This window comes from Peromyscus maniculatus, chromosome 20 (genome assembly GCF_049852395.1).
Source record: "Peromyscus maniculatus bairdii isolate BWxNUB_F1_BW_parent chromosome 20, HU_Pman_BW_mat_3.1, whole genome shotgun sequence".
Classification (NCBI taxonomy): Eukaryota; Metazoa; Chordata; class Mammalia; order Rodentia; family Cricetidae; genus Peromyscus; species Peromyscus maniculatus.
Genome location: NC_134871.1, coordinates 45,039,368 through 45,065,918, shown reverse-complemented (window position 1 = coordinate 45,065,918; position 26,551 = coordinate 45,039,368). Strand labels below are relative to the sequence as shown.

Here is a 26,551-nt window from a genome sequence, read left to right as displayed (position 1 = left end):
GCCAGGGAACGTGGCTTTCCCTGCTTTGCCCTGAAGGTGATGCCCAGGGGGAGATGTTGGCTGTATGCAAACACTCAGAGGGGCCAATCTTCTCTCTGGGGCTAATGCACAGGCTGCCATGGATGGGCACCTGTCATATAACCAGTCACAGGCTGCTGCCTGGCCTTCTGCTGGTTGAGGGGGGTGGAGTAGACTTAGGGTCACAGCTGGTTCTGGGCCTCCTGTCTCATTTGGATCTCTCAGCCAGGTAGATCTGGCTAATGTAGTTCAACATAGGGCCTGACTAGAATCTTGCCTGTGTCCTTTCTTCCTCCTCCTTGGAGAGTATGGCATCTAACTGGGACATCAGAATTCAAGTAAGTAGCTCACTGTCCTGCAGTGAATTGGTGTTACCTACAGAGGATAATTCCTGGGTTGTGACCTTGGCTACTTTCTGAGTCCTAGCCACTCGAGAAAAAAGTTTTGGAAAGGGTGGGGTATTCTAGTAGTTGGAAGCAGAATCCCCATGTGTCTCACAGGATGCCCTAGAATTCTGAGTGCTTACATGAGTAACTTCCTTGAGGCTGTGACAGTCCCAGCCAACTATCAGGAAGCTTGTTGGGTCTCAGTGGATGACAGGTTCTGGGGAGTTGCTATCTACCTGCCGTAGCTGTGCTGAGGGAGTAGATTTCAGAGCCCCCTGAACCTGCTCCATGTCAGCTACCCTACTCCAGGGCCCACTTGGGACATGCTGAGGGAACCCAGTGCCACATATTTATAGGATAAAGTACTGTGATCTCTGTTCATGGCGCATCTACCCCTCTTAGCTTGTTAAAGTAGGGTTGGGGGAACCTGTGAGATGGGCTGCTGTCCTGGATGCCTTTCCTGTGGGACAGTCATCGGAACCCAGGCTCTTACATGCAGGGCTGCGGCTGGTACCTCAGGCTGCAGACATGCTGTGGTTTGGCCCTCCAGCCTCTCTCGTCGTCCTTTGTCATCTGCTCATCTAAATTAGTCTTAAGCTGGGTGTTCCTTCTGTACAGAGCATTCAGAGCTGCCCCGGCTCTGATGGGGTCTGGCAGCTCTTCTCTCGATGCCCTTCTGCATCAGTGCAGAGGTGTAAGTGGCAGGGTGCATGTCTCTGGTAGAAGCTCTGGCTCTGCACTGGGTTGGTGTCACCTACAGAGGGTAAATCCCGGGTTGAGATACTGGCTACTTTCGGAACCCCAGCCGCCTGAGAAGGTTTGGAGAGGGTTGGGCAGTCTGGCATCGGGCAGCAGAGTCCTCATGTCTGTCTCTCAGGATGCCCTGGAGTTCTGAGGGTTTCATATGTGGACACCAAGCCCGTTTGAGCTGTGGTCATGCTGCAAAGGCTAGTCCTGTGTAGTCATTACTGGATGTCTAGAAGGTTGAAGTAAGACCGTGTTTTGGGGATTGTCTCCGAGACTTGTTCTCTAGGCTCAGAGCATCTGTTTGCCCTTCTCCCCTCTGTAGTGCTGTGGACCTTCCTCCTTCAAGTCCAGCAGAGGAGCCCATGCTGGGCTTGCCCTCCTGGGAGATATCATTCTAGGGTACTCACTCCTTTCATTTTTCTTTTAGGACCTCACCTGCTCCGGCTCCAGAGGCCTATGTAACATCTGTCTGTCTTCTGTAAGCTCCTCCTTGGGTCCTGGAGAAGCCCACCTGGCTTCTGACTATGCTTTCTAGATGGGCAGGGTCAGTGGCAGTTCTGCCTTTATATCTAGGCTTCAGGTCCCAGGGTGGGGTTCCGTCTTTAGGTCTCATGGTCAGATGGGCCATGGGGGCAAGGCTTGGGTTGTTGATACTGATTTGGGATGGTTCAGGATTAGCTGCTATCGTGTGAAGCTCCTCTGTGGTGCTGTTAACCGGAGAAGGCACCACCCTGGAGCCCTCAGTCCCTGGGTACTGTAGGTGAGTTTGAGGGCTGCACCTGGGGGTGGGTCAGTACTGTTTGAAGATCCATCCGCCAGTCTGCCTCTGCAGCTGTCTGCTCTAATTCTAGTTGGCTACCGCCTGCTGGGCTTTGCACCTCTCAGCTCTTCCCCAGTCCACAGCGTGGTTCCTTCTGTTCCCTCCTTCCCTCCTTGTTGGAGGGTCTTGTGGTCAGATGTATTCCTGGCTCTCACAGGTGCTGTGCTGTACTGTATTGACGACCCTTCCTCTCCAGGACATCCTCTGGCCTCGTACAGCAACTACTGCTTCCTGGCCTTAGGCGCTAGCAGGTTCTTTGCTCCTGAGGGGACATTACCAGGAGATGTTGAGGCATGTGATGTCATTGCTACTGGATGGGAGACTCCGGAGGAAAAGGATGTATGTTTCATGTTTTGAGGGTGATAGTGCCTATCCTACCAGTGGGCTTCATTTGAGGCCAGAGAGGGAGCCCTGCTGTCTGTTGGGGCCTTCCCTGGGCTGAGGGTAGTGGGAAGGAAGTTCTTGCTGGTTTCTCAAGGCCCCAGTCTGCACTGTCAGCTCTGTGGGCAGGCCTCGCATGTGTGCGCCTGCATCTGTGTGGGGTTTGTGAGCAGAAGCACGGCTGAGCAGGTTTTCTGGAAGCTGTGATATGAACTAGATCTTTTTCGAGAGTAGTTCTCACCCTGCCATCTCTGACTTGCTCAATGGGCCTGTCCTTGGTGCTGATCACAGTGCAGGCGCAGTGACGGACTCCCAAAGGTCCTGGCAGTGAGGCCCAGCTCCAAGGGTTCCCCTGTGCAGCTGGCCTACTTCTCCATAGTAAAAGGCCAGGGTTGCCAAGAAGGGCCTGGTAACCCAATGTTAGCAAGAGGACTACAGCTCCTCCTTAGTTGTGGCTGTCTTTATAGAGTGTGGTTTCCAGGCTTCCTTTCAGAGCATCTTTTCCTGGCTCTGACTCGGAGTAGAGGAGGGATGCCAAGAGAAGGCCAGGCTGTGCTGAGCAGGATGCTCCTGCCCTCTGGGGGAGTTTATCAGATGAAGTCAGGACCTCAGGCCGTCTGGCAGCAGCCACTCAGCTTGTGATTTATCCTCTTGACTTCGGAGTCTAGCCAGGCTCCACTCGGGGGTAGGTCACATGCAATTCACAGCTATGGATAGGAGGGAATGAGCCCAGTGGTGGTTCAATCCATGGCTCCTTAGGATAAGCTGAGGCTGTTTCCTTACCTGGCTGTCCAATGGAATCATTTAATAACTTAAGCAGCTCAGCTTCTTGGGGGGCCTCAGAGATACAGCCTGGCCTTTGGTCTCTCCTCCCACCTTGCCTTGAACATCATGCTGATGCTTACATAGCAGGCAGGGCCTGGCGTTCTGGGGGTGTAGCTAGCTGTGACCAACAGAAATTGAGGGGACCTGAATCTGCATCCAAAGGTCACTATGGCCTGTCCCCTGAAATTGAGGAGGGCCTGAGCATTCTGCCTGTACCTCACTCAGAGCCTAGAGGTACTTTGCTGGCACAGGCAGGCCCTGTCCTCTGGTACTGTGCTTATGCCCATGCATATCTGGGAGTCTGACTGACTTCCATGTGCAGGCATGGTCCCTAGAGGGCACGGGGACATAAACATCCCAAGGTAGAGGGGAAGGATCTCAGGGTCCCCAAGTCACAAGGATGGTAGAGCAAGGATGAACCCAGTTGGATGAGCTGGGGCTGTCCATATCCTTAGGGATAGGGGCATCAGGGTTAGGAGCAGGTTTTCATCTTTGGTGTGTGCTACATTATGGTTTGGGGCTGTAAGTGTTCCTATGGGACGGAGGGAGCACTGTGCCTCTGCATACTTGGAGCCAGTGTCACAGCAGATCAGCGAGGTGGAATCATCGTGATCCATGGTCCAGGCAGGACTCACGGTACCAAGGAAGGTCCTTTTCCGTATGTGTAGAATATTGACGTGGAGAAGGCTGTCCTCTAGTCAGCCTGGGACTCGAAGTTAACTGGGGGAAGCTGCAAGCCGGTCAGGGGCTACCTGGGCAGCCCCTGAGGTGCAGGGCAGGCCTGCTCCCACCCTGTGGTGGCAGCTCTCTGATGGTGGGTAGCACTGTCTTCCAGCCTGTAAGGTCGGGTAGAGTGATGGTTAGAAGGGGAGGGGAGATCCAGCCCCCCCATAATCTATAGCGACTGTCACACAGCAAACTACTCCCATTTCATACAGGCGGGTCAGGTGTCGTGCACGATCGATGGCCGGCGCACAATAATTACAGGAACTAGCAGCTGGTGTTGCTTGAGTGACTTTAGGAAGAGTAGGGTCTCAATCTTCCCTCTAATAGGGCTCTGACAGTCTGAGGCGGCAGCGGCTTTGGTGGCTGAGTGTTGGGCTGACAGTGTTGTCATTAAACACCAGGTAGTGTGGAACAACAGAGAATACGGATCTTGCACAGGGGGACAGGGTGGTTGACAGCAGTTATTTGTCATCACCGAGCTGCCCAAACTCCTCAGGCTGCAGTGTGAATGGCTGCTTAGGGTGACTTATGGCCCTGTCTGGGGCTGCCGTTGTGATTTGATAATCTGTAAATGTTTGTCAAAGATGGATTCCTTGTTTCCATGGTGCTGCATTGAAGGCTGATGACAAGCCAGCTGTGGGCTAGGGGATTCAGACAGCCACTGGACCATGTTCACCTGAGGGACAGAACAGCTGAAGAATCTGGGTCTCGGTCAGGTACCTGAGATGGGCCAGGATGTGATACCAGAGAGCCTCCTCCTCTCACAGGGCTGGGTCTTCCTGCTATTTTTATGTTGGGTGCACATATATGTATGTGTGTGTACACATGTGTCCCTGTCTCTTGTACAGATTCTGACTGGAAACTAGAAGGCCTGTTGCTATAACTGCCCAAATGACTGTAAAGTCCTCCTCTGCTGGTAAGGACTTGAGGCATGTTTTTCTACCATTTTGGGATTCTGGCAGGGCCTTCCTAGAAGCTAATGAACTTCTACCTGCACGTTGCCTTGCTGCTGTTCCCAAGGGGCCTGCTGGACATACTGGCCTTGTCCTCAGAGTACAGAGCCAGGGTGTTCAGGAGGGGCCTGAGATGCCCCATCATGCTGCCTGTGCCCACCCCTAGACCTAAGGACCTGGCTGCTTGTGGCATGTCTTTTCCCTTTTGATTTGCTGGGAACTATCAAACACAGGAAAAGTAGAGTGATTTATTAGACTCATAAAAATTCATACTTTGAGATTCCAGTCATCCCGCATCTGAAGCTTGTTAGAGCACGGTCTCTGGCAGCTCCTGCCGTGCCAGCGTGGTGGTGGGGAGGGTTCCCCAGTCGCTCCCTCCCTGCCTTAGCTGCCATCCTGCCTTATTTAGAAAAACAGACAGACAAGCTTTGGAAGCACAAGGATGACTCTTTCTCAAAGGACGGTGGTTGGGAGGGCAGGAGTTTTGTTGTGATAATACAGATGGAACCTTATGTCTTCATGGGTGAGAGTAGGTGGCTGGAACTCCTTGCTCTAAAGACCTGGGCTGACACTGGTCAGGTATTGGAGTGCTAAGTATGAGTGGTCTTTGGGGCTAGTTTGGGTTGGCATTACACTTGTGTGCAGACAGACAGAAATCTACCTATAGTGTGTGGGCATAGATGGAGACATGGGCATGGGTAGAGGTGTGGACAGGCATAGGAGGCCAAGTTCAAGTGGGCAGGCATGATTCTAGCAGTTGTCATGGACAGAGGATGCAATGCCTCTGTAATCACTGACAGACTAGTAAGAGTAGGAGTTGAGCCCTGTGTGTCCTTTAGAGGCTCCTGCAAACCCTGTTTGCCCTGGTACCCACATGGCCTGAGCTGGACCCGTGTGCTGAGCCTCTGGGTTAGGTGGTATAGGCCGCTGCCCTCAGTTCTTATGTGTCTTGCTGCTGTTGTCTTATCAGTATATTGAAGGGCTGCCATGACCTTCAGTTCTGCCATATGATTGGCATTGTTTTATGTGAGAGCATGGGAAGCAGAGAACTCTCTGCTTCTAGTGACAGGGATGTCAGGTCATTTGGCTGCTGCCTCCCTCAATAGTTGAGGGCACCTGGGAAGCTGGGGCCGGGGACAGGCCTTCAGCTTTGTGGGTTTTTTTTTTTTTCCGAGACAGGGTTTCTCTGTGTGGCTTTGCGCCTTTCCTGGATCTTGCTCTGTAGACCAGGCTGGCCTCGAACTCACAAAGATCCACCTGCCTCTGCCTCCCAAGTGCTGGTATTAAAGACGTGCGCCACCACTGCCCGGCGCTTTGTCGGTTTTGATGTTGCTTCCTCTCAAAGTCGTTGGTCCCCACAGCTTGCCAGTGCCACCATCAGGGAGGCAGGTGTCCTGCATGAACAGACTGGGATGTAGTACTCATCAGTACTGATTATTTCCTGTGCTCCAAGAGGCCCTGCTGCTGGCTGCCTGCTGTCATGACTGAGGGCAAGAGGCAGCACATACTCCATTCGTGGTGTCTGGAAAAGGAAAGCAGTTAGAACTTCCTAGCTAGGTGTCAGGGACCAGAAGGCAGAAGGGAGGCTTCCAGTCTAGGTCTAGGTAGGGTCAGGACCCAGTAGACAGTCGTGGGACCCTGCTAAGAACTGGTCTTTATGCTGTCTGGGTATACAGTGGCATGAACTGATGAGTGGGAAGCAGTGCTGGTTCTATACATCCATGGTCCAGTGGAGGGAGTTATTGCTGGGTGGAGTGAATGAGGTAATATGCCTCAGCTCCCTAGAATCAGATGCCACACACAGAAACAGCCAAGCCTAGTTACAGACTTTCTTACAGGTAAGAGGTGATGATGGAGATGGTCAGAGATCAGAAAGGTTGAGAGACGCACACCAAGGAGCCTCTACCTCTGGCCTGCGGTCAGCCTTTGACTCTACCTGGTGTCAGTAGGGACCTAGCTGTTGGTGCCATACACAGATGTTCCTCCCCAAGTGTACTCCCAGGCAGTGAGCTTAGGGCTTCCAGGCTGGGTTCTGCAGGAGCTATTATTGCCTTTGGCTAACGTCAGAGCAGGATGTTCTAGTTCCAGTATGGAGTTACACGTAGTTTGGTCTGGCACAGAACCGAGGAGGCTGGGAGGATGAAGGCTGGAGCCTTGGTTTTACCTTGTATAGGAGCTATTGGTATCATACTTGGAAAGATGGCCACTGAGCTATGGAAAAAGGAAATTAGATGGTGTGTGTGTGTGTGTGTGTGTGTGTGTGTGTGTGTGTGTGTGTGTGTTGCATGTCTGTGCAGAAGGCAGTCTATGTGGTACAGCTACAGTCATACACTGGGAGAAGCTGAGGCAGAGCCTGGGCCAGGGGCATTTGACTCTGAGCTGTGGTTCTAGGCAAGCTTTGGTATGGTGGAAACAGGAGAGAAATGGCCCTGAGCCAGAGACGGTCCCACAGTCTTATGGGAGGAGCAGGATAGGTTTAGGTGGCGTAGGGATTCCCAAGTAGAAGAGTCTCTTTTGGAGTCTCCTTTCTCCTCCGTTATAACACAGGAGTGTCAGAGTCTACCTTGTTTGAATTTCCTCTCAACTACCTCAGGGGCTAATAATCACACCTACCTGTGTTCCCCAGGAGTGATGAGCTGTGGGCTGAGGTGCCCCCCTGTGGTCAGGAAGTGGCTGATTCCGCGGTCCTCGCTTTGGTTAGGTCTTGCTATGGCCCCAAGCTCTGGTCACTCTGACTATGCCACCTGGCCACAGTGTGGACTACAATGTGCATCATCTCAGATCTCAGCCCCAGGCCTTTATAGGGTAGGCTATGTCTGCTGGAGTCAGGAAGAGCTCGCTCACCCAGGAGCAGCCCTTGCCCGCCCTGCTTTCTGCGAGAGACAGAAAGTCCTGTTGACACTGCCTCTGCTCCCTCCCACTGCACTAGAGGGCACTGCGCTCCGTCCAGGCCCGCGGGGTGTGCATGTCACGGTTTTCAATGTGGGAGCAGAGGCCTTTCAGAGATGCACGCTGCACGTTCTGTTTAGAATTTTGTGGCCATTTTCCCAAGAGTGCGGTTCAGCAGGTGTGGGGCAGAGGCTGTCTGGCAGGGCCTGGTGCTGGCAGGGCACACCACACTGGCTCTGCAGAGACAGACCGGAGTGCGGGCCTCTTATGCCTGTCCATATGTGACATGTAGTCCTTCTGCACGAGTTGGGGAGGGGGACAGGTTGCTGGCGAGGACTAGTGTCCCCCAGGGCACCTGCTGACTGCAGCAGAAGAGACAGGGCCTCTGGGAAGTGGGAATGGATGGCGTAAGACGGTATCCCCTCCCATTGTGCTGTCTCAGCTGCCGAGAGTCTGCCCAGAAGCCACTAAGCTCAAATGGCTTCTCACTACCACTCCTTCTTGTTCATCCCAGAATAGGCAAGGGGTCCACTCTTGCCCCCACCACTGCTGGACCTTCCCTTCAGCCCTTTCCTAGCCCAACTCAAGAGAGACAGGGCACTGTCACATGAGCAGAACACCCAGACTTGAGAAAGGGGCCTGACCGGTCAGGTCCTTGCTGAGTACCTGGCCATCTCTAGTTTATCTCTCCATTTTTACCAGGGATGAGGGTACCCTTGTCTAGGACTGTCCCTGCTTCTTGAAGCCCTGGCATTTCTCTAGTCTTGGCCTGTGGGTGTAATCTGTGATTGCTTCTGCTCTTCAGAGCCAGGTTCTCTGGAAAGTTGCTCTGGAATGTCTGGAATGACGTTTCCTGTCTTGCCCCTGTGTCTACAAATGGCACTGGAACACCATCTATTGTAACACAACTAATTAGGCAATTAATTGTGGGAAGTGTACTCTCATGGGAGAATGGCTGTGCCTTGGCTCTGGAGCCCTTCTGCAGTTGTGGGGACTCAGGCACAGCTCTTGAACTATGGGATGGCAAGAATAGTGTGTAAGGTAGAAGAAAAGGACTTAAAGGGAAAGTGGGTGGGCATGCAGGTGTGTGGTGGTACTGGGTCACAGTAGGAGCATTTACCAGGCCAAGGCGATAGGCATAACCCCATCTGTGTCGACATGTTCCTGCAGGCTCTGGGTACTGGAGCTCACTACCACCTGCCTGTGCCAGTGAAGGAGGTCAGACTGGTGGTTGCCGCTCTCTACCTCATGCTCATGTTTCTTCTCCCAGGCCAGTTGCACCAGGACAGATCCTGAGCTGGCCTGGAGCTTGCATCTCATCAGAAACTGTGACACGAGGTGGGAAAGACCCTTTGGACTCCTGTCCCTGACAAAAGGGAGTTGGGTGTGTACAGTTAGCCAGTGCCACTGTGAGCTGGTTAGAGACTGCCCATGCTGATCGTGAGGTGGGGACCATGGAAGAAGATGCTATTGATGGACAGACAGGACAGCTAGCCTAGGAGCCGAATGGGAAGGGAAGTATAGTTTATGGAGCAGAGTAGAAATCAATGCGGCTTCTGGAAGAGCTGATCCGTGATGAGTTCTTAGAGTTGACTTAGCCGGTGAAGAGTATAGACAGTTTGAAGATATTGAAAAAGTGTCAGAGTAGCTGTTGATAAAAAGCAGATTAGGCAATATATGAAGAAAGTTGAATCATCCAGAATTAGAGGCAGCGAGCCTGATTGGGCAGATACTCTCAGCCCTGTAGCCATCCATCTCTGTGGCTTAGTCCCCTGTCCTCTACCATGAAGGGTCCTCAACCTGGGCAGTACTATAACAACTCTGAGAAGCCAGCTCCAGATGGCCTTCTGTCTCTGCCCTCTCCGCATGCATCCTGGAGTGTTACAGTCTTCCTGTGGATCTGACCCCTGCCTGCCTGTTTCCCAGCATCTTCGCTGTCAAGAACTTGGAGTAATTTTCAGAGTTCTGTCAGGCAGGTCATATTCTTCTTTGTAGGCCCACTTCTCCTGTTCCATTGGCATGTCTGCCTGATGGCTGACCCTGGCACATTCTGTGCTTGGGTGCCAGTTTCTGGCCTCCATCTTAGCTGACCTGGTTGGAATGGAAGGATATTTTCTTAAGCCAGAGCTTACTCTGCTGAAGACTCCTACTGTCCTGTGCTAGCCATCCCAGCAGAAGCTGGCTGCTGTTTCACCTACCTGGTTCTGGGGCCCAGCTAGGGTTGATGGACACCACTCTTTTTTTTTTTTTTTTTTTTTTGTGATAAATATTTTTTATTTTACAATACCATTCAGTTCTACATATCAGCCATGGGTTCCCCTATTCTCCCCCGTCCCACGCCCTCCCCTTACCCCCAGCCCACCCTCCATTCCCATCTCCTCCAGGACAAGTCCTCCCCCGAGGACTGTGATCGACTTGGTAGACTCAGTCCAGGGAGGTCCAGTCCCTTCCTCCCAGACTGAGCCAAGTGTCCCTGCATAAGTTCCTGGTTTCAAACAGCCAACTCGTGGAATGAGCACAGGACTTGGTCCCACTGCCTAAATGCCTCCCAAACTGATCAAGCCAGTCAACTGTCTCACCTATTCAGAGGGCCTGATCCAGCTGGGAGCCCCTCAGTCTTTGGTTCATAGTTCATGTGTTTCCATTCATTTGGCTATTTTTTTTTTCAATAATTGAGTAAAACTGAAATTTATTATATGCCACAGTCGTCCTACGGACCTCCATGCTATATATATATATAGCCTCTATGGTTCTATGGGTTGTGGTCTGATTGTTCATTTTATATCTAGAATCCACCAATGAGTGAGTACATACCATAACTGTCTTTCTGGGTTTGGGTTACCTCACTCAGGATGATATTTTCTAGTTCCATCCATTTGCCTGCAAATTTCATGCTTTCATTGTTTTTCTCTGCTGAGTAGTACTCCATTGTGTATATGTACCACATTTTTTTCATCCATTCTTCCGTTGATGGGCATCTAGGTTGTTTCCAGGTTCTGGCTATTACAAATAGTGCTGCTATGAACATAGCTGAGCATGTATCTTTATGGTATGTATCAGCATTCTTTGGGTATATGCCCAAGAGTGGGATGGCTGGGTCTTGAGGTAGTTTGATTCCTAATTTTCTGAGAAACCGCCATACTGATTTCCATAGTGGTTGTACAAGTTTACATTCCCACCAACAGTGGAGGAGTGTTCCCTTTGCTCCACATCCTCTCCAACATTGGTTGTCATTGGTGTTTTTGATCTTAGCCATTCTAACAGGTGTAAGGTGGTATCTCAGAGTCGTTTTGATTTGCATTTCTCTGATGATTAAGGATGTTGAGCATTTCTTTAAATGTCTTTCAGCCATTTGTAGTTCTTGTTTTGTGAATTCTCTGTTTAGCTCTTTAGCCCATTTTTTAATTGGACTGTTCAGTGCTTTGATGTCTAGTTTCTTGAGTTCTTTATATATTGTGGAGATCAATCCTCTGTCAGATGTGGGGTTGGTGAAGATCTTTTCCCAATCTGTTGGCTGTCTTTTTGTCTTATTGACTGTGTCTTTTGCCCTGCAAAAGCTTCTCAGTTTTGAGAGGTCCCATTTATTAATGGTTGTGCTCAGGGTCTGTGCTGTCGGTGTTTTATTTAGGAAATGGTCTCCAGTGCCAATGCGTTCAAGAGTGCTTCCTATCTTCTTTTCTATTAAGTTTAGTGTAACTGGATTTATGTTTAGGTCTTTGATCCACTTGGACTTGAGTTTTGTGCATGGTGACAGATATGGATCTATTTGTAATCTTTTACATATTGACATCCAGTTATGCCAGCACCATTTGTTGAAGATACTTTCTTTGTTCCATTGTATAGTTTTGGCTCCTTTGTCAAAAACCAGGTGTTCATATGTGCATGGATTAATGTCAGGGTCTTCAATTCGATTCCATTGGTCCGTATGTCGGTTTTTATACCAGTACCAAGCTGTTTTTATTACTATAGCTCTATAGTAGAGTTTGAGGTCCGGGATGGTGATGCCTCCAAGGGTTGCTTTATCGTATAGGATTCTTTTAGCTATCCTGGGTCTTTTGTTTTTCCATATAAAGTTGAGTATTTTTCTTTCCAAGTCTGTGAAGAATTGTGTTGGGATTTTGATGGGGATTGCATTGAATCTGTAGATTGCTTTTGGTAAGATTGCCATTTTTACTATGTTAATCCTACCTATCCATGAGCATGGGAGATCCTTCCATTTTCTGATATCTTCTTCAATTTCTTTCTTTAGAGATTTAAAGTTCTTATCAAAAAGGTCTTTCACTTGTTTAGTTAGTGTTATCCCAAGGTATTTTATATTATTTGTGGCTATTGTAAAGGGTGATGTTTCTCTGACTTCTTTCTCAGCCCTTTTATCATTTGTGTATAGGAGGGCTACTGATTTTTTTGAGTTGATCTTGTATCCTGCCACTTTACTGAAGGAGTTTATCAGCTGTAGAAGTTCCCTGGTAGAGTTTTTGGGGTCACTTATGTATACTATCATATCATCTGCAAATAGTGAAAGTTTGACTTCTTCCTTGCCAATTTGTATCCCTTTGATCTCCTTTTGTTGTCTTATTGCTCTAGCTAGAACTTCTAGTACTATATTGAATAAATATGGGGAGAGTGGACAGCCTTGTCTTGTTCCTGAATTTAGTGGTATCGCTTTGAGTTTCTCTCCATTTAATTTGATGTTTGCTGTTGGCTTGCTATAAATTGCTTTTATTATGTTTAGAAATGTTCCTTGTATTCCTATTCTTTCTAAGACCTTTATCATGAAGGGGTGTTGGATTTTGTCAAAGGCTTTTTCAGCATCTAGGGAGATGATCATGTGGTTTTTTTCTTTCAGTTTGTTTATATGGTGTATTACATTGACTGATTTCCGTATGTTGAACCATCCTTGCATCCCTGGGATGAATCCTACTTGGTCGTGATGGATGATTGTTTTGATGTATTCTTGGATTCGGTTTGCCAATATTTTGTTGAGTATTTTTGCATCAATGTTCATGAGGGAGATTGGTCTGTAGTTCTCTTTCTTTGTTGCATCTTTGTGTGGTTTGGGTATCAGGGTAATTGTAGCCTCATAAAAAGAGTTTGGTAGTGTTCCTTCTGTTTCTATTGTGTGGAACACTTTGAGGAGGATTGGTATTAGTTCTTCTTTGAAAGTCAGGTAGAATTCTGCACTGAAACCATCTGGTCCTGGGCTTTTTTTAGTTGGGAGACTTTTGATGACTGTTTCTATTTCTTTAGGGGTTATTGGTCTATTTAAATGGTTTATCTGGTCTTGATTTAATTTTGGTATTTGGTATTTATCCAGAAAATTGTCCATTTCTTCCTGGTTTTCCATTTTTGTGGAGTACAGGTTTTTGAAGTATGATCTGATGATTCTCTGGATTTCCTCATTGGACACCACTCTTGGGTGTGGTCAGAAATCTTTTGGCTCTCTGCTCCTGTGGATGGGGCAAGACTCCACCGCAGTGTCCTCTCCTTTCCTAGGGGAGCTTGTGTGGTTTTTGTGACCAGAATGCTTACCTTGGCTCTTCAGCTGGCTGGAGCAAGAGGTGGGGAAGCAGCTTTTCCCTGGGTTGCCTTACGTATTTCTTTGTACAAAGTACTAGTTCTCATATCACCCTATATATTAGCTGGTTGTGGAGTTTTCTTCCTTTGAAGTTCCATAAAAGTCTGAACTGCTTCTCAGCTCCTGCCTGTGACACCTGTCAGAGGATCCTGCCATCTGTGGTGGGGCCACTTAGAGAGCTGTGCTCCTGGACAGTGGCTGACTCCTAGGCCCCCTGCTCAGCCACTTTGGGCCTTCCAGACTTCCTGGGCTGAGTGGTCTCCCTTCTCCCCTCCTGATGAGGGAGGAGGGTACAACCATGCTCTTGAGAGTCCCCTTGAGCTGCTGCTCCTGACCAGCCCCCAGCCTGGGAGCAAGGGTGTTGAACCTCACAGCCAGAGAGTTCAGCCTTGGACAGGAGCTGGAGCCCTGCTGATAGATGGGGCTCATATCCCATTCAAATATGATGCCAGCAGTTTTTTTGTAGTTTGTCTTCCATTGCGGTAGTAAAGTTTTTAATTAGGAAAGCTAATGAGTTCGATTAGTCATTAGAAGTGACCTCTGGACGGCGGGCGGAGAGGGCTGCATGTGTGGGCCTGATAACACAGCCAGGGCAGCGTAGGCAATAAAGGCGCAAGGGCCTTGATTTGAGTGAAGCGTGCCACAGGGGATACATCATGCGGAGAAAAAAAATTACAGCCCTGGGAGTCTGTAATGAAGGGAATTAAACCAACATCCTATCTAAATAACATGATTATCTACACAAAACCCTTCAGCCAGCAAGGCGGGATGGGCTGCCCCCACCTGTGTCCTCTGGGAGGAGGGCCCAAGCTGTTCCTGACAGTGAGTCTGGCTGCCCAGGAGCGCTAAGTCTTTATCCCCGTCTACCAGGGAGGGAGGGGAGGGAGGGCCCATCCTCCTTTAAGCCTGTCTGGTCCCTGTGTGCTAAGCATAGTCTTCAAACCCTTGCTCCTGCTGGCCACTGCAGCCGGGTTTTTGGTTTTTGTTTTTTTTCCATTTCTGCAGCCCATCTGTCTGACAGTTTGCCCTATATCCCTGGGGTCATTGTCATGAATATATCTGAGCTGTCTATCTGGAAAGGCTGGGGACGATGAATAGTTTGGGACCAGACTAGGGGGATGCAGCCCCACTATTGGGTGGACGAGCTTCATCATCCTCTTTGTGAATCCTTCAAATCATTTCACTCTCATGAGAGAGTTGTTCCTTGGGACCATGGTAGGGGTGATGTTGTGTGAAAATACCCCACCTTGCTTTACAGTGATAGGAAGTCAGAGAGTCTGAGTTGTTACCCTGTATTTTCTTTTCTTTTTTTTTTTTTTTTCAAGACAGGGTTTCTCTGTGTAGTTTTGGAGCCTGTCCTGGATCTCGATCTGTAGACCAGGCTGGCCTCGAACTCACAGAGATCCGCCTGCCTCTGCCTCCCGAGTGCTGGGATCAAAGGCGTGCGCCACCACTGCCTGGCTGTTACCTTGTATTTTCTTGGTGTGACAATTGGATACTAACAAGTGACATGCAGGAAGTTAGTGAAGAAATTTGATCCTAGGCTTGCTAGTAGGAGGAATGAGAACAGCAGAGACCTCAGCCTAGGTGCTGCCACTCAAGTACTGACTGTTCAGAGCTGCTGCATAGGGGAGATCCTTTCTAGAATTCAGTCCTGTGGGCAGTGGAGGTGGAGGGCTTCCCTGAGGAGGTAACATCTGCTGGATAAGGGAAGGTTATGTTAGCTGAAAAGACGGCCAGGGAATAGGAGCAGAGCCGGTGTTGACCTGGTGCAGGCTGTCAGGTGGAACCTGGTTCCACACAGCCCCGTCCTAGCTCTTGCCATTGGAGTGTGCTGGGCTGTAGAACTAAGCTTTGTGGCTCTAAGCTGTGGGCGAGTTTTAGGATTCGTGTCTCAGTAGCCATGCACACACTTAGGAGACCCACGAGCAGGGCATGAAGAGAAGAGGTTGCTGGTTAGTTATTAGGAGCCCTGGAGCCTTCTGTGTGCTGACCTTAGCATGGGGAGCAAGCAGGTTGATCCTTGAGCATTGCTCTGGTTGATAGGCCCCTGTCTACTGGGAATGCTGGCCTCAGATAGCCCAACTGTAGGCTTCCGATGTAGAGAAGGAATGGTTCCATAGGCCACATTCTCGTCTCAGGAAGAAGCAAAAGCCTGGGGCTGGGCTTGCAGGCAGTGAGGTCATCTCTGGGTTATTGACAGTGAGGATGCCTGTGTTCTTGGGCTCTTAGTTGGAACAAACTCATATTGATTGTTGGCCTCTCCTTGGTTCTAAGACCTTGAAAATCCAATTCAACAAACATTTATTTATTGATACCCCCTGTATACCAGGCTCTCCCCTGTGTCCTAAACATGTTGGGTTATAGGGGCAGTGCTCAGAGTTGCAGATCACTTTGGTAACTCAGCGAGGATCACAGAATTCCAGGTAACGCAACTTCTCTTAGATGTATTATTATTATTATTATTTTGGTTTTTCGAGACAGGGTTTCTCTGTGTAGCTTTGGCACCTGTCCTGGAACTCACTTGTAGCCCAGACTGGCCTCAAACTCACAGAGATCTGCCTGGCTCTGCCTCCAGAGTGCTGGGATTAAAGGCATACGCCACTACTGCCTGGCTATATGTATTATTTATTTAAGTTTTCTGAGACATGGTCTCACTTATGTAGCTCTGGCTGGTCTAGAACTCACTATGTAGATCAGGGTAGCCTTGAATTCAGAGATCTGCTTGCCTCTGCCTCCTGAGTGCTGGGATTAAAGGCATGTAGTGTGTGTACACGTGTACGTGCGTGTATCTTTGTGTGTGTGTATGTCTGTGTCTGTGTTTGGGTACGTGCATGTAAGTGTAGGTGCCTATGGAGGTCAGGAAAGGGCTTTAGATCCTCTGGAGCTGGGGTTATAGGTGCTTATGAGTGCCCTGCTGTGGGTGCTGGGAACCAAACTTAGGTCCTCTGCAAGAGCAGTAAGTGTTGTTAACTCCTGAGTCATCTTTCCAGCTCTAATGCAGCTTCCTGCTTGGTTTCTGAACTCCTGTTTTCTCCTTGGTCAGAACCTGCTGTTCTTAGAGACTGGGAGAGAGACAGACAAGGAGATGGGAAATAGAGATGACATGAAGGAGAGAGACTGAGACAGACAAAGATGGGAACAGAGAGAACCAGAAGGGGGAGAAAAAAAGAGAAAGTCAGAAAAATAAATAACTTTTCAAAGCTAAGAGAGGGAGGGAGGGAGGGAGGGAGGGAGGGAGGGAGGGAGGGAGAGAGAGAGAGAGAGAGAGAGAGAGAGAGAGAGAGAATCTGAAAAGCTGGCGAGATGCCTCAGTGGTGACGGTATTTGCTGCCCAGTATGAGGACCGGAATTGGATCCCTGGGGCCCACATGGTGTAAGGAGACTTCCCTAAGTTGTTTTCTGACCTCCACGTGGGCGGTGTGACACATGTGCGTGTGTGCATTCACCTACACACAAGTAACTAGATTAACTAATACCTTCTTACTGAGTTCTCAATAGAAAAGCGAACTTGTTGAATAGGGTGTGATGGCAGGTGGAGGGAGGAGCTGGCAGGAGTCCTCTAGATGCTGCTATGGCATCGTTTTGGCTGGCATCTGCCTCTGTTCCCTGGGACCAGATAGCTCTTGCACTGTCACTCTGCGTGTCACTGAACCCCAACACAACCCAGGAGGGCTTTGACCAGGTGACCCTGAGACAGTGTGTGTGCTGACTGAAGCCCTGGTCGGAGCTGTAGCTCTGATGCAAGTGGGGCATTCAGTGCCATCTCAGTGAGGAAGGACAGTTGTGATGTGGGCACTGTGGGTATGTGGGCTCATCTTTTCCCTGGCCTTTCCAGAGCCTGTTGGGCTGAGGCGCTGCTTCAGGAAGCTGAAATGTGGGAGCTCTGCTGGTCTCCAGCAGGTCACTCTCAGGAACTGTCACAGCAGCTGGGTCACTCAGAGCTTTTATCTCTGAGTGTTCCTGGAGCAGGAGGGAGCTAGGCACAGACTGAAGGGACTCAGACCACCTGGGTGTGTTTGGCTTGGTTCTGTTCAGGGCCCCGAGTCTCATGCCAGAGGGGAGCAGCCATGAGAGGCGGCCGTGTTAGCTTTAATTATCTGGGCAGTTAGAGCTGTACATTATGAAAGTCGGGCAATTAGGCGCATTCCTTGAAGCTATGGAGAAATTGCTGGCTATCAAGTGGAAGGGAACTCGGGCAAAACAGATCCCTGCTAATTGCAAGAAACATTCAGCAAGAAAAAGCCATCGTGGATATCACTCCACAGAATGTTATGAAAACAGTGATTAAGTACATAAATCTGTTTGGGCATGGTATTGGGAGGTGCTGGAGAGGAAGTTGAGTTTTCTGGTGCCCCTCCCATGCACAGGGGCAGGACTTTGTCTGCTCCAGCCTCTGGGACCAACCTTGGAGTTTGGAGTCTAGCGGTTCCTGGCATGGACTCTCACTTGTAAGGAAGGGCTCCCTGTTGCCTGGAGATCAGCTTGCTGGGCTTCTGCTCCTACTGGGAACAGTCATGCAGTGTTCCCATCCTGTTACGATGACTGTGAGGATGTTCTGGGCTCTCGGAGGCCACACCAGCCACCTCTGAAAGCCTTAGCTGCCAGGCTCTTTGGAGACATCTATGTGTGTACAAGGGGGTGAGGCTGGAGACCAGGGGTAATAGAGATCCCCCTAACTCAGAAAATAGCCTTGGCCCCTTAGGGCTTGCTAGCCCTGCCCCTGCTGATCCATGCTAAAGCCTGCGTTTCCTTTGCAGCCTCCAATGCACACATGCGGACCCCACCCTCCAATAAGGTGATCAAGACCCGCTATCGCATTGTCAAGAAGACCCCAACTTCTCCCCTCAGTGCTCCATCCTTCCCCTCATCTCTACCCTCCTGGCGGGCCCGGCGAATCTCATTATCCAGGTAGGAGGGCCTTATCTAGATGTCTACAAACCTGGGTACTGGCTCACTGTCTAGGCATTGAGGGCTGAAGATTGAGACCTAAGGCTTCTGGGATCTCAGCTTCTTCAAGGAGCTACATGGTGTGCAACATCTTAATTGGCAAACAGCCTAATTTTTTTTCATTTGTTTAGCAATTTGTACACCATATACACAGCCAGCTTGCTTATATGGCATGCCTACAAAAATGTATGTGTGTGTAAGTCCATTGCTGATGTCAGCAAGCCTACTAATTTGTGGGACCTCATGCACCATGGATACAGCTGCCCCGACATATTTGGGTCCTCTACAATGAGCTGCCCATGAGTGTCCTTGCTGAGAAATTTCTGGTGAGAGAAGTCAGGCCCTGAGCAGCCTGTCTGAAAACTACCAACATATTAACTGTCAAGAATGGTGATGTAGCCGGGCGGTGGTGGTGGTGGTGGTGGTGGTGGTGGTGGTGGTGGTGGTGGTGGTGGTGGTGCACACCTTTAATCCCAGCACTTGGGATGCAGAGCCAGGAGGATCTCTGTGAGTTCGAGGCCAGCCTGGTCTACAGAGCGAGATCCAGGACAGGCACCAAAGCTACACAGAGAAACCCTGTCTCGAAAAACAAAATAAAACAAAACAACAACAACAAAAAAAAACCAACCAACCAAAGAACGGTGCTGTAGGGTTCTTCATTGCCCTGCCTAGGCTGTCTCAATGAATGCACTGGCCTTGCTGTAGCTACTGTGTCAGACAGCCACAGGGTAGGGACAGCAGTTTACAGGAAAAGCCTGTGTGTGTGTGTGGCATTTGGGGGTCTTCGCTGGGTCTTTTGGGACAGTGCTCCCCACTCATCTCTTTGTTTTGAGGTGAGAGTGTCCTACCTGCAGACTCAGGGAGCGGTGGCAGTCCAGTGGATAGGTAGGGAGCAGGGAGTGGCCTAGCCTTGCGCTGGGGGAGCTGTAGGTCTGGAGCCTGGGCAGATCCACTTGTAGAGCAGTGCTTCCCAGGGCCTGCCGCCCGCCCTCCAGGAGTGCTGCTTTGCCAGTGTTCCTGCTGCCGCCCAGAGGAGTCCAGGTTGGGCTGATACCACAGGTACATCATACCGTGTGGACAGCCCTGCCTGCTCCGGGGCCTGTGGCGGCGAAGGGTGTGTGGGTCATACACTTACTTAGCTTGTATGTCCAAGGTCTACTGGCCTCCTCCCTTACTACTGGCCACACCAGACTTGGCCCTGTTGCCGACTTTTCTGGAGGCAATAGCTGGAAGTATATTTTAAATTAATTTTACTGCACTTTTTGTAATATTTTTGTTTTAAATAGATTTATATGCATCTTGGGGGCTATTTCTACAAATTTATGAAGATAATTTTTACTCTCTCGATAAGGTTAAATTTACACCTGCTATTTCCATATTAATTCACATTGCTAAGTGGATCTAATTTTCTTCCGTTCCTCTATCTGGTGAGCATGGCCTTTCCTAATGCAATTTCCCCCTCACTAAATCACTGTGATCGGGAGTCATGATCGAGCTAAATTAACTTAAATTAATTTACTTAATAAGAGCCCCAGATCATCGTGAATGAGGTTCAGATTTATTGATTCTCAGCTAGTGAGAACCTCCCCCTCCTGCAGCCAGTATTAGTCCTGCATCCCTCCTCGTGGGGCATGGATAGGGGCACAAGGTAATGCTCCTCGGGGACCCAGCCACCTGCTCCCTCCAACCTCGGAGAGCTAAGCAGGCTCCAGGTTTCAGCAGGGCTGCCTAGGAGGGCCCTAAAGGAGTCCTTATGGAGAAACTTGTGCCCAGGCTCCAGTGGGCTGAGAGAGTCCTGGAAAAGTGAACTGTTGGTTGTAGGTCTGTGGGTGCACAGTCAGTGGGCATGCCACACAGTCTCTGTGGAGACTAGGAGGTAAAGAGCAGCCAAGTCACCTGGGCTCCTCTCTCTAAACTTCCTGTCCTGTGAAGGTGGTACCTGGTGTGGTTCAACTGTATGGGTGGGCAGGAGGTGGGGTGGATATTCCCTTTTGATGGCTCAGGACCCACAGCCATAGGTGTCTGAAATGAATTGATATGCTAGCCAGTAGTGGGCTCCAGGCCTCAGTGTTCTCCCTGTACTCAGAGGTATAGTTCAGCTTACCAAGCTGGACACAGTTGCTGAGGGTATGTAGAGGGCCTTCCACTCTTTCCTGACCACTCACCCTGGTCACTTCTAAGCCCTTGTCAGGTATTTGGAACTCTTATGGGTCATGACTTCTGGGCCTAGGGAAGGAACTAAGCTTAGGTATACAGCTCTCCTGAGACCCTGGAAAGAGCGACTGCCGGCAGATTGGGCCTCCCTTACCCAAGGTCACCCGTGCCCTGCTGTGGCTGCCTGCTCAGCAGAAGGGCTGCCAGCTAGTTGTTCGACCTGCTATCGCCCGCTGCATACACTTGGGCTTGGCTTATTGAAGCAGAAGAAAGAGCTTGTCTCTAAGGGCAGCGGTGAAGCGGCGGTGGTACCTGCTTCTCTGCTGTCTGTGCCCTGTCAGAGCCGGGGCCACAGTGAGTATTTGGCAGGCTTGCTTCGGGCCAGCTGACTCTGAAGGTTGCTTTCTCAGGTCTCCTTGTGCCGTAGGAGGGAGTGGGATGACGTTGGATTCAGGCCACCGCAGACCAAAGACCGCTGCAGTGAAGAGAAAGCAGTGCTCTTTACTGGGACTCACCTTAGGCCCATGGCTGCCTCCACCTGGGGAGGGAGGACATCCCTGGAGGGTCTGGTGGGTAGCCCTAGCAATCTTGGAAGTTTTGATGGACAGCGTTGGAGAGTGGTGAACACATGTGGTGGGGTGACTCAGCATGGATAGGAGATGGCCTCTTCTCAGTCTTTGCAGATACTGTGCTTAGAGATTGGACCACTCTGGAGAGGATGGCTTGCTACATGACCTTGGGTGGGTAAGCCACTTCTGGCTTGAAGCCTTAGTTTCCTAATCTGCCCTTGCATTGGCATTATTCATTCTGAAGTATCAGAAGGGAATAGTAGGTCGTGAGTATGGAAGACATGGACAGTGAGTGGCAGAGAGGTTCCAGGGTTTAGGTGGGTCCTCAAAGGCCCGGAGACCAGCCTGTTTGCCTCATCCTAAGCAGAGCTTGTCAGTGACTGGGCAACATCATAACTTGGGTGAGGCCTCCTTGCTACGTCCTGGGGCCTTGTGCCTGTGTTCTTCCCTCTGCTCTCCTGGGGAGGCAGAAAGTCTCTGCACCTTGGGCAGTTAGCACGGCTACTGTTCTGGGGAAAAGGCAGGGTGACCATCTTTTTCCCTTCTGGGAAGTTCTGTCCATCCCTTCCTTGGAGCCTCAGGTGGCAGTGTAGGGGAACTGCCACCATCTATTGTCTGAACACATTGTACTAGGAGGTGACCTTACTTTAAGGTCATGAGAAACTGATGGTAATATGCTGACAGAATACTCCCAGGGGGGGAAGTGGGTCCTCTTTCTACTGTTGACACTCTCTGGGCTGGACATGGAAGTCAGCTAGTGACCTCAGATTTTTTTGGTTGTCTCTGTCTAGGCAGAAGACTGGGAGGCTGCTGAGGTACCCTTAGGACTTGGAGGTAGTCCCATTCTGGGTCTCTGAGGATGGGCATGCCCATTGAGGCTGTGGTTGACAAGCTCATCTGTTGCCCTGGCCAGGTGGATGCATAGAGGCCTGTGACAAGGTGAAAGGACCACAGTCCGTTCTGGTACAGGACTCTGACTTTGAGGGTAGTATCTGTGGTACCCATCTCTGTCTTCTTGGGTGCTGGGTACTGCTCAGCTCTGCGGCTTCTGTGTTGAAAGTGGTACTTAGCTCATGCACAGAGGGGTCAGCAGGATGGAACCATTGTTTAGTTCGCTCAGTCCAGGGCCTGGGAGCCCCACTGCACCTCACTTGGCCTCACCTCCGCCTCCCAGAGCAAATCCTTGAGCATTGCACACCACTCTTGTCTTGGCACAGGGCTTGTCCCCAGGGGTTTCAGGCCCAGAACCAGCCCAAATGGCCCTAAGGATGCTGTGCAGGCCCGGGGTCTGAGATACAGGGGCAGAAATTGAGTGGGGCTTCAGAGAGGAGCCATCCTACAACAGAAGAGCACATCAGCATGGCGGGCGGGCGGGCGGGGTTTTTTCCCTAAGATTTGTGGATTTGCTGTGTCCTTGTGGCTCTCAGCAAGTTCATTAATCTGAACTGCAGCTGAAATGTGACTTATATCCCTAAACTGCCTGTCACTTTTTTTCTTTCTCCAAATTCATTTGACATGAAAGTGCGAAATAAACAGAAGCCACTGTGCTTAAGCAGATGAATCGAGAGGCTTTTCCAGCCCAACTACAAATGGTCCTGTCACAGAGCTGCTGCTTGCTGGGGTGCCTTATTTTATTTTATTTTGTGCCCGTGCGGTAAATCTTAAGTAATCTCTGTGCAGTTTGACGAGGTTTAGGCCAAGATTCTGAAAGGCTCTGAAACGCTTCTCCCAAAGTGACGTCTCATTAAAGAGGATTCAGCCAAGGATGGGAGGAGGCTCTTCTTCACGGCCGCTTCCTGTGCTCTGTCTCTGTGTGTTTCCTTAATGAGCAGGTGCACCTACTAGCCTGGCTGTCGGCAGCCGCCCTGCTCTGCCTCCTGCCTGCTCTCTGTGCAGGGGACTGTCTTGTGACTGCCAGGGCTGCCACAACAAAGTGTCACCATGTGTATAGCTCAGAAGTGGGAATTTACCTCTCACTTCTGGAGGCCAAAGTCTGAGATCAGGGTGAAGACAGATTGTGGGGGCTGGGAAGGACTTGCTTTTGGTTTACTGGGGGACATCTTCATATAAGGGAGAAAAAGAGAGCTCATGGACATTTGGTCTTCTTACTTAAGGACACTCATCCCATCCTGAGGACCCGATCCTCGGGCCCTAATCTGATTCTTAATAGCCTCCCAAAGGCCCTGCCTCCTAATGACATTTCTTAGATCTAGGGCTGCAACATTCCATCCGTGACGGGATGTACGGTTCACTGTCAGCAAGAGCTGGAGTTGCCACAGCTTCCAGACATTCTAAGAGAGTGTAGTAGTAAGAGGTCCTTAGGGTGATTCCTTATGAGGCCAGTGGTCCTTCTCCCCAGGATTACTTCCACCTTGGTCTCTTCCCTGGTCTTATACAGCCCTCTGGCAGTTTACCAAGGCCCTAGCTCAGCTCAGTATGGAGTTCTAGTCACACTGATGGCCTTAGATGCCAAGGGGGTGAAAGTGTATTAGGTTAGGGCCTGTTGGAACCTAGGTCCTAGTAGGGATGGCAGTTGGGAAGTACATGGACAGATGAGTAGCCACTGGTAGTACACGCCGAGGTGCTGAAATCTGTCCACAATGGCACATTGGGGTTTGGTCTGAGGGAAGACCCATTTGGAAGCAAGGCTTTTAGGGGTTAGGGCAAGGCAGCACAGGCCATAGCAGGAGGGCCTGCTTTTCTGTGGCCTGGAGAAGAGTTTAGAATATCTGCTGAGAGGAAAGGAGCTGGCCCCCGAGGCAGGGTCCTTTGGTCTGCTCCTGGGCCAGTCCAGTGGGGGGTATCACGAGGTATAGGATGGGCATTATTCCCTCCAGGTACTTGCTAATGAGGCAGCACCGTTGTAAGCCCTCCTTGGGGGTTGCCCCCTCCAGCTCAGCAGGTGAAAGGTGTCTCTAGTTCTGGCTGTGTGGATAAAAAGGTAGGCTTACTCAAGATAGTCCACCTCCCTCAAGGGCAGAACTGAGCCTCTTTGACTGTTACCTCAGCCCAGGCCATGCTTTGGCCTTAGGGCCTGCTACCACAGTGCCACTGACCGTCAGACTGCCTTGTCCCCCTGTCTCAGGACAACCAATTCTTCTGCTGGCAGGCTTCCTTCCATAAGACCAGGAACTTGCTCTGCTGGGTCCCTCAGCATTTGCAGCTTTGGCCTTGACTGTGAGGACCTCCCTCATCCAGGTGGCTTGCATGTTTTCAGTAGGATGAGTGGCGTACATCTGAGCCATAGCTCTGAGCCTCCCTCTGTGCCTGATGCTCTTGCAGGAGTGCTGTATTGTGGAGGTCAATAGGGGTGGTAAGGAAAGAAGACGGGATCCCTGGGGTGGTGCTGCATATAGTGGGTACAGTGGTTAGAAGTATTGCTGTCCATCTGGGAACCACCACAGCCGCCTCTGATTCCCTTTCCTCACCTCAGTGTCAGTATTGGGAATGTGAGTCAAGACCAGCCTCCTTACATACACACACAGGGTTGCATGTATGCAAAGGCTGTTACCCCAGGTCAGGAGGTCTAAGAATAGGGGTTTCCTGATTCACGCAAGGCCAGGACAAGAGGAAAGGAGTGTCCAATACTGTGGTTCTGGGGAACGGGGTCTCTGGCGGGTAGCATAGAATGGTGGTCATGTGGGTTAGGGTTATTCACCTGATTGGCACCCATATTTTACTTGTTGACTGTGTGGATGTTGTGACTCAGGTCACAGTCTAGCTTCCTGACCTTTCTTCCAAGCTCCATCAAGTGGGTGTCGTCGGCAGGCCACAGTGGGTGAGGCCTTCCTTCCTGCTTAGGGACTAGATCTGAAGTGCCTGCCAAGCTGAGTACAGCCCATGTGGTTTCTGTCTCGCTCTGGTATCATCACTTGTGTGTTCCCTCACTCAGTAATCATTGAAGACCCCTGCCTGCCTGGGAGCTACAGCCCAGCAGAGGCCAGCCGGAACATGTCACTGTCCCTAGGCTGAGAAGACAGCAGACCTAGGTATAGCTCTCAGGACTTCTCTGAAGCTGGGGAGCCTGTTGGTGAGTGGAAGGTCATAGGCATAGCAGTGGCCGGCCTCTTTGTAGGGGAAACGGTACGGCCTAGATTGGTCGATCCTAGGGAACCCCATAGGAGGCCAAGGAAGTAACAGTGCGGGTGCTCAGCTGGGTCTGGAGCAGAGGAGTCTGGCCTTAGAGGATGAATATGGGGCCCTGGAGTGGCCAAGCAGGCCTGGACAAAGCAAGCCAGCCCCCTGTCCCAGCTCTTGCTGTAGAGTGGCAGTGGTGGATATAGTGTCTGTGAATGGGGTTATGCAGCTTCTGTCCCATGCATGGCCCACTGGGGCCTGCTGAGGTGGCCTGTAGATGGCTGCCAGCAGGTCCAAAAGCCGTAGCTGCTGGGCCTGGGCTAGAGGTGGCACTGGTCTAGGGCTGGAGCTTTTCTGAATCTGGTCCTTGGCTCTGGGTCACAGGCTGCCTCCTTGTTCCAACTGTGTCAGTAGTGCCTAGCAAAGGAGGGAGGGAGGAGTTGCTTTTGGTTCATGGCTCACATGTTCCCTTTCCCAACTAGTTTCTTACTTTTTTTTATTTATTTTTCTTTTCTTTGCTTTTTTTTCATATTTTTTTATTTATTTTACAATACTATTCAGTTCTACATAATAGCCACAGATTCCCTTGTTCTCTCCCTTCCTGCCCCCCTCCCCTTCCCCCCAGCCTACCCCCCATTCCCACCTCCTCCAGATAGTTTCTTACTTTTATTTTCTTTGAATAACCTTTTTATTTTGATATATTTTGTACTTAGAGAAAAGGTGCAGAAACAATATAGAACTGATATATTCTTTACCTAAGCCTACCAGTTATTTTCATTTTGCCCATACACTGCATTGCCTTTTGTGCCTTTGAACTGGTTCTTGAGGACGTCTTTGTGGTCCTACACAAGTCTCTAGGCAGGACGGACATCCGAGGTCCAACTTGATCTCTGTGGTTATGTGCTTGGTGAGTAAAGGCCCCAGGTGTTGTGTGGAATGTCCCTTCACTGGGCTTTTTAGATGTCTTTTTGGAATTAGGTGTAGATTTGCTGTTGGGCAGGAAATGTTGTAGAGGTTCTGATGTGTTCTTGGCTTGCTCAGTGAGCTTGCTCAGTGGTCCAGGAGCTTCTGGCCAGCCCGTGTGGCACAGGTTACTCTGATCCATCGATGGAGATAGTGAGAACATGGCAGACTCGCGTTGGTTCCCTGTTGAGTTGTTAGCCAATCATCTAGACCTGTGAGGGATTTTCCAGGCCCTCCTTCCTTCTGGTGGGTTGATGGAACTCTGCCTGTGGGTAGTGACCCCTTGATTGTGTGTGATGGTGTGGTCCTGAGCTTACACTGGAAAGTAGGCTGTCATCTGTTCTTATCATTATTTATTTTGGTCTTCAGTCAGTCCTATCCTTCAGGCTAGGTTGGGTTCTTTCAACAAGGCCTCATTGTTCCCTGGACACTTACTTTTTGTGGGACATGGTGCTCCAGGTTCACCCTGGACTTTCCCTTCCGTGGTCGTGGAATCAGTCACTTCTTTATAAAAGCCC

At 50.3% G+C, this 26,551-nt stretch overlaps 1 protein-coding gene across 1 annotated transcript in view; it reads left to right on the top strand.

The window, feature by feature from the left end:
- Positions 1-26,551, top strand: part of Zc3h3 (zinc finger CCCH-type containing 3) — an 84,051-nt gene that overhangs the window by 17,330 nt on the left and 40,170 nt on the right. Inside the window, exon 4 of the mRNA XM_016007647.3 lies at positions 18,081-18,231. Within this exon, the coding sequence (XP_015863133.1) occupies positions 18,081-18,231 (151 nt within the window). The remainder of the gene's footprint in view (positions 1-18,080; positions 18,232-26,551) is intronic.